Consider the following 7,754-nt stretch of genomic DNA (forward strand, 5'->3'; position numbering starts at 1 on the left):
GTTTTAAATTTACTTGCTGCACTGGTGAGTGTTTCTGTGTCAAGGTAGACTTCAGTGACAGTGTTGACATGCCCTCTAGTGGCCAAAATGATCCTCACAATTCCTGTAAATGTGATACATTCAGCTATTTATAGCCTTTTATAGCTTTGAACTATAAAGTTTCTGGCCTCTTGCCAACAAACATACCTGTATGAAATCTTCATTGCATTTCTTGTTAAACAAAAACTAGAAATGGAACTAGGATGTGATGAAAGACGTTTGTGAGAATATGCCTGGAGATTTACTGGGAGTCCAGTAGCTAAATCCCCCTGTGTAATTCTTTTGAATCACTCAGCTGCACAAGGTATTCATCTGAGGATCTGTTACATGCCTTCAGATTATTATACCTAAATCAGCAAGCATCCTGTCTTGGCTTTAATGTAGAATGACAGGTAATGCATTATATGCTGCAGAGAAATGAATTCACACTAAATGTTTAAAGTTACAAGTGTCAAAATGAGTAAAATTTATATGAAATAAATATAACTTGAACAAGTTATTTTAAATGTTTGCTGCCCTTTCTTTCTCAAGTTGACCTAAGTTTCTAGAAATGCTTAATTATGCATGATTATCTTATTTCACATGGAAAAAATCTGGTTTACCATTACTTCTTTTTTTCCTCTTTCAAAACTAGGATACGAGAGAACACATCATTCAAGAAAAGGAGACGTTGATCTACAGGATAAAGCTGCAAGAAATGATCTTTACGAGACCTGCAACAGTTAATTGAAAAAAAAAAATACTGAAAGACTGGCCTCCGAAATTCACAGTGACAGCTGTTGCAGCTTTTCTTGTGTCAGATTGCACAACATCAGTAAAATACAGTTGATTTTTTTAATGTCTTTTTTGATAAATATGGGAGTTTTCCTTAGACCAGATTTTAGCTATAAACTGAACTAGGAATGTAAGCTTGTCTACAGAATAAATCTTTCCAGATAGGTACAGTTATTGGTTTATTCACATAAATTAGATATTAATGTGCTGAAGTATTTTGAACTTAGCTCTTTCAAATCAAAATACAAAAATAGCCTCATATTTCTTTCGTGCCTGTTCAGGCTGAACATGGAAAACGCAAAGAAAAAAAAAGTGAATATTTTTATTTTTGTAGTGCACATGATTTCACAAAGAACAAATGAATTAGCTTTTTATGTAAGCACACACATAAAATGATTAAATAAAGTTTTTCACACATCCTAACGAAGGTAGACTTTGCGTCTTTGGTGAAAAGAGCTTTACTTGCTGCCCTTCAGTGAAACGTCTGGAAACTTGGATCAAATCTTTTTGGGATAAGCTGTGTCGAAACGTGTGCTTCAGAAACGTTGCAGTCTTTATTTGCTGATCAGAACAGTCCAGAGGTTGTAAAAAAAATGCTCTCTTGTTATGTAACTGGAGGCTTTTCACTGAGTTGGATCTGACTTCTCAGGGGGAAAAGACATACACGATTGTCCAAAGTTTCTAGCACCCGTGACTCCTTGTTTTTCTCTTTCTGGGGCTGTTGTGCCTCAGCGTCTTCACTTTGAAATGCTTTATTCATTGTCCCGCTTTCTCTGTGCTGTTCAGCTTTCAAGGTTCTCCTCCCTCCAAGCTAAGAGCATCTATTCTGTTGATTAACTGATGTGATATACTGACGAAAGATTTTTCTGTGACGTTTTCTCTGGGAAAGCAGCCTAAAACAAAACGCAAAACAAAGAGAGAGAACATTACTTCTGAAGACGCTTCTGTAGCCGTCAAAATTTTAAATTAGTAACTACATTGATGAGCACCAACATTACCTTTTCCTGACTTAGACATTCCTTCTCCTTGAACAGTTTAGTTAAAGTGTAACGTTCTTTGACCTTCGCAGCAGCAGGGGAATAATCTGTCTTAGCACAACGACTCTGATCCATGGAATCCAGCTCCACATCACTGCAAACCTGCTTGAAATGAGGGGAATGTAAGTTAAGGAAAGCATTAAAACCTCAGAAAGTTAGTATTCATAAATTTTTCAATTGACTTTATACAAACTGAACCTAAATGTTTAGTCGTAGCTGCTTAATGTGTGGTTTTCATGTTATTAGGTATGTCAATTCTTAAATCTTAGAGTCTGTGAATTAGTACTTTCATGTAATTTGCGATTTTCAAAACAACTGAATATAAAAGGTCTGCAGCACACAAAATGGTTACATAGATCAAAGATACTTGAGGCAATTAGACCATTAAAACTATAAAAAAAGAACTCAAAAGCTATTAAAGAGCATTAATGACGGTTAATCGGTTCTTGTTACTTTAAGAATAGTTTTGAAATAATTCCAAAGAAATAAGATTTAGCATCTTGAGTTCAGACTTGACGATTATTCCACTTCGTAGAAGCCAAAATGCTGAATGTTGCTCTTTTTTCATCCAAACCGAAAAAGGGAAACATTTTGAACGAAACAAAAATGCTTTTAGAGTGAAAAAAATAGTCAGTATTAGATATTTGTTGGAGATAATTTAAGTAAGATGAAGCCAGGCTAAGCAGAGTTTAGTCAAATGAATATATCTCTGTACACTCAGAGGCCAATAGAAGCTTTTGTGTGCAATGATGAGACGATTGCAGCCTGTTACAAACCTCAAGGCACAGTGGTAAACAGTATTCAGTGACTGAAGACTCCATAATCAAGCAGAGATAGGAAATTGCTTAAAGACTTTTCTTTCTAGCTTTGAGAGAGAATCATGATGTGTTGTGGTAATAAAACCTAATCTCCACTCGCAGATTTCAAGCCAAATTTGCGATGTGAATTTTAAAAGAGAGCTCTTGATCCAGTATACAGCCCCCTTACGTGTTTGTTTGTGGTTGTTCAATTTGTTTACCTAGGGCAATGGTAATCACTAGAGAAATCTATGATAGCCTTCATGAATGCAAAAAAAAAAAAAAAAAAAAAGAAAATTGCTTTTGTTCTATTCACATTCAAAACCAACTTCAAAGTGTGTAAACGAGACATTAAAGATGTGTGCAGATGCAGCTTACTGAGACTAACATTTCAACACCTTTTGCATCTTCATCACAATCATAAGTGAACCAACTAACTTTGCATTAAAGTGTCATTATATACAAAATAATACAAAGTTGGCACTTTTGATGGACTTTTAATGCAACTTTAAAAGTCCATTTAATGTGTATAACATTCGGTGTCATTATTTACCGAATGACACTTCATGACAACAGTCATAAACATTCATAAAGTCTCCTTCATGTTCATGACAGTGTCATGTCAGTCTTATCCACACCCTGTCAAATAAAGTGTTGCCTTTAATGCCATTTTTTTTTTAATCTCATGTCTGGAGTTATCTCTTTATGAGTTATTTTGTGTAAAAAACACTGACTGCATGCTGTTCTGTCAATATAAATAGAATACAAAAGCCTGGAGGGCTCATACTCACTGTGTCTGTTGTAGACATGGAGGAAACTCTCTGAAACTGTGATTTGGAGACTGATGACTGATGGCTAAGCACCGAGTCCCTTATGGAGGACTTGCTGTTTGACACTGATATGCAGTTCCTTTTAGGGGCATTGGCCAGGAAGTGTAGACAGGGGACCTTCTCTGCCAGGGTGTCCCTGTTGAAATATTTCCTGATCATTCGCTGATATAGTTTCCTTTGCATTTAAACCCTTAGTTAACAGTTAGCTAATGTGTTGCTACCTGTATCTGGAGTGAGTGATTCCATAGATGAAAGGGTTGTAGATGGCGGATGCTTTGGCAATAACCGCAGGGACAGCTTTGGAGTATGGATTGAGGATGTGTGCATATCTAGAACATGGTGTGTTGACAGATGTAAGCAGAGGTCACGCATGCATTTACTGAGACAGAAGAGCTTAGACTATCGAAATAAATATTTCCACCAAAAGGTGAAGGTTTTATATTTACCCAGCCCAGGCGATGAGAGTGACACACGCATAGGGTGACCAGGAAAGTACGAACACTATGATCACCACAAAGGCAATCTTTGCCAACTTCCACTCAGTCCTGATAGACTGCTGTTGGATCAGGGTCGACTTTCTCACCTGAGAGCCCAGCTGCTCAACATCTCTGAACATTTAAAACAGGAAAGGTGCAGATTAATACACCACGAAATCCCCCAAAAAGTATGCAACAATATGAATAAGTTCAGCAAAAAAATGTACACTAGAATGGTAATACACAACATACCTCGTACCTTTATTTTGCAACCCTTGTATTAAAGCCTTATATAGGAGCCACAATCAGAAAATTGTTGCTTTTTCACACACCAGGCTTTGCAGATTTTGTTTACCTTCCTTAACGTCTTCACAGCAGCCGAGTTTGTCTCGGCTCCAGCTGTTTTGAGCAGCGATAATATATTTTGTCACTCAAATTAGAGCCACAGTTTAAAGGGAAAGGAACATAAAAAATGAAACCTGTGATGCATGTTTGTAGTCAGCCCCTTTTATTCTGTTACTACTAAATAAAACCCAGGTTTCCTTTATAAAAATGCCTTTATCCACCTGAATCCACCTGCAGATCCACAGGTCAGGTGGGACAATCTGGTGACAGGACAACTGCTAGTTGTGCGATCCAAAAAATATGTTCTATATGGAAGTATGGCAACAACAAAAGTCATGAAAAAGATAAAATCACAAGAAGTCCTACTTAAAGTTTGCCACAAGCCATCTGTGCTCTTCATCCAGGTATTTTGCAAGGCCTTTTAGTGACCCTAGAAGGCTTGCGAAATTAATATCTAAATTTATGAGTGTGAGATAAAACTGGAACAAAATACAAATTTATTATACGTCTGCCTCATAAATAATGGTTAAAAATAGAACAAGCTGCAATTTTAATAAAAATAAAATGTTTGGGTCAAAAGGGCAGAAAAGCATTTTTTTTTTTTTTTTTTTTTTTACCTGCTTGCATGACGAATTGCCAGGAACATGCACAAGTAACAGTAGGATATGATCCCCAGAGGGACGAAGAATACGAAGCAGCACAACATCAAAGTGTAACTTTTATTGGCTGGGGTAGACGTCACATAGTCCCAGGTGCAGGAGGTCATCAGGCCCTCGGGGATGTAGGAGCCTTTGGAAAGAAGTTCAACACAAAGAAAGCATAAAGCAGCACGAGTAATGGTGATTTGAAAATATTGCTGAAATGACTAATGTACTCACTCCACCCCAAAAGCGGTGCAAGGCTCCAAGCAAGCGAATAAAACCACACAAGGGCAATTATGAGGCAAGTACGTCTTGCCGAAGTCCACCCTATGGACTGCAGAGGCTTGGTGATTACTATGTACCGGTCTATAGAGATGGCGAGAAGGTTTATCATCGAGGCGATTCCAAACAGAGCCCCGCAGAATGCATAGATTTTACAGCCTGTGTCGGGATAAATATGGAAGGAAACTGTTTAGTAACATGTTTCTTTTCACATGAGCACCAGAAACTTTCTTCTTTTAGGGAGCATGGTAACTTTTCTGACACCTCCTGCTTAAAACCCAAAAAGTCTAATATCTTAAACACAAAGTAGCCTCATTGTCACATTTTGCTTACTGCAAGAAAAATCTGCTCCCAAAACCGAGCATGTTAGAGAAACTTAGTTTTGTATGAAACATTTCTGTTCATAAACAACAAAATAAATTATGTTTATATTTACTTTTTTCTAATGATGCACAAGCTATTGAAAACAATGGTAAACAATATACCTGTTTCTCCAAAAATCCACCCCTTATAGAGGCAGTTAACAAAAAAGATTGGTGACTGTGTGATGGCCATCAGGAAGTCGCTGATGGCCAGGTTCATGATGAAGAAGTTGGGAGGCGTCCGGAGTTTCTTGTCGCTGAAAGACACCAGGTTTGAAATGTTGCATATAAAATGTCCTCATTTTACTAAGCAATAAAATAGTATGAAGTTGATGTAGTAAACCTTACATATGTTCTGTTTTTTCCTAAAACATTTGGTTGGTGTAAAGCACAAAAAACCTAAATACACTTGTTATATCCACTTGTGTGCAATTTTAGCTACTTAATAGGATTGAATGTCAGATGTCCTAACGTATTTCTGACCAGAAAACCTCATTTTAAAAGAAAAGTTTTAAAAGTTTTAATGCTTTTAATGATTTCTTCAACACAAAGAAAACATAAAGCATGTGCCTTTTCAGTTTGGTTACATTATTTAAATTTCTTAGTATCGATAACTTTTATTTACTCAAATCTCCATATGTATAAATTTGAAAAATATGTTTCCAATTTTTAAAAAAATGACTGTAAATGTTTTAGCTTGTATATTTTGGACACTAGACAGATTAAGTATTTCAGATGTTCCTCAATCCTAAAATTCAATAGAGGTATTTATTGTATGATCACTCCACCGTGATGAAGCGCAGCTGAAATAAGTCCTTAAAAGTCCAAATATAATATCGCATCATTGTCCACAGTTACCAGACAAGTAGTTTACTGAAAGACTAATAAATAAATAAACAAATAAATAAATACATCTCGATAATAATCAGTTTGCTTACCAAGAAAAAGCATACATGACCAAGGCATTCCCAGAAACTCCCACTGCTCCGATCACTAAGACGAAGAAGGCAACGATGTAGTGAACGTGGTCCGGGACGTCCACATGCCGGTAGAATCCGTGTTCTAGATCCATACCTGTCATGCAACCAAATACATGTTGAATCATTTCGTGGGCATGTCTTAAGTTTTGTTCAGCTTTCTCCTAACCTACTGAACTCTGTTGAATGACATAACAGTGTCGTTCATGAGTTGCTTTCCTCATAGTCATATGAAATGTTCTCTTTGGTACTGATAAACTTTGGACATGTGCCTTTTCAGTTCACACGAACAGGGAATTTCCATTTAGGAAAACAGAAAATTCAAGCATTTTGCAAACATTTTAGACAGTTAGTCCGGTATGCCACAGTATTAAATGTCAGCATTGATGAGGAATTTTTATTTTGCTACTTTACTAGATTTGTTGGGGGTGACGGAGGGGGGGTGAAACTCATCACAGAGAATCTATTATTTAAATCCACCATAAACTCATTTGGTGGATCTTAAATATGTTCACACTTCTATAATTTCAAAATTTCTGTGAAGTTAAAATGGAGATTCTGGTGGCATTTATGCTATACAGTTTAACTGAAAAACAGACCATTATGTTGGAGGAAAAAAAAAAAAAATGAAGTAACCCAGCTGCATATGTGTGAACAACCTTCAGCAAAATCAAAATTCTGTGGCTTAAATACGTTTGGATTCAATTTTAAAAATGTGGATTCTTGAATCAGCTTGGATCAGCCTGAAAAAAGGTTCAATTACCTAGTTGGGTTTTTCTGATGTTCATTTACATCGAGCGATGGCCTAGGTTTTCAGAAAAGTCTTCAAAATTTTGTACAAAGGTATCAGTAAGGAGAAGAGTCCAGTAGAAAAAAAAAAAAGAAAAGCTGATGAAGATGAAACTAAAAATCCATTTGTGGGACACGTTTCCAAAATGTTTGACACTGAAGAAAACAATAGATATTACTAAAGAAGCACCACACCCACAGTGAAACATGGTGGTGGGAGTGTCATGCTCTCGGCTTATTTTTCATGAGATGCAACCAGGTTGTTTTTGTGGATTAAATTATGAATGGTTCTAAATATCAGTCAGTTTTGACTGACAACCTTCCAGTGGCTGCTAGAAAACTGAAAATGAAGCAAGGTTTTTATTTTTTAGCGTCCATGTTAGCCCTAAAATGCATCTAAATCAA

At 36.5% G+C, this 7,754-nt stretch overlaps 1 protein-coding gene across 1 annotated transcript; it reads right to left on the reverse strand.

Annotated features, from left to right (window-relative positions):
* Positions 1–1,119: 1,119 nt before the first annotated feature.
* Positions 1,120–6,887, reverse strand: opn4xa (opsin 4xa). Its single transcript, XM_014969558.2, is given in 9 exon segments — positions 1,120–1,706; positions 1,812–1,952; positions 3,439–3,613; positions 3,699–3,806; positions 3,924–4,085; positions 4,916–5,087; positions 5,177–5,380; positions 5,707–5,840; positions 6,522–6,887. Coding segments are annotated over 9 exon segments (1,335 nt in total). The 5' UTR covers positions 6,689–6,887; the 3' UTR covers positions 1,120–1,634.
* Between the last annotated feature and the right edge of the window lie 867 nt (positions 6,888–7,754).

Source organism: Poecilia mexicana, unplaced genomic scaffold, assembly GCF_051168715.1.
Source record: "Poecilia mexicana isolate PSO_F unplaced genomic scaffold, ASM5116871v1 scaffold_12, whole genome shotgun sequence".
NCBI classification, from domain to species: Eukaryota; Metazoa; Chordata; class Actinopteri; order Cyprinodontiformes; family Poeciliidae; genus Poecilia; species Poecilia mexicana.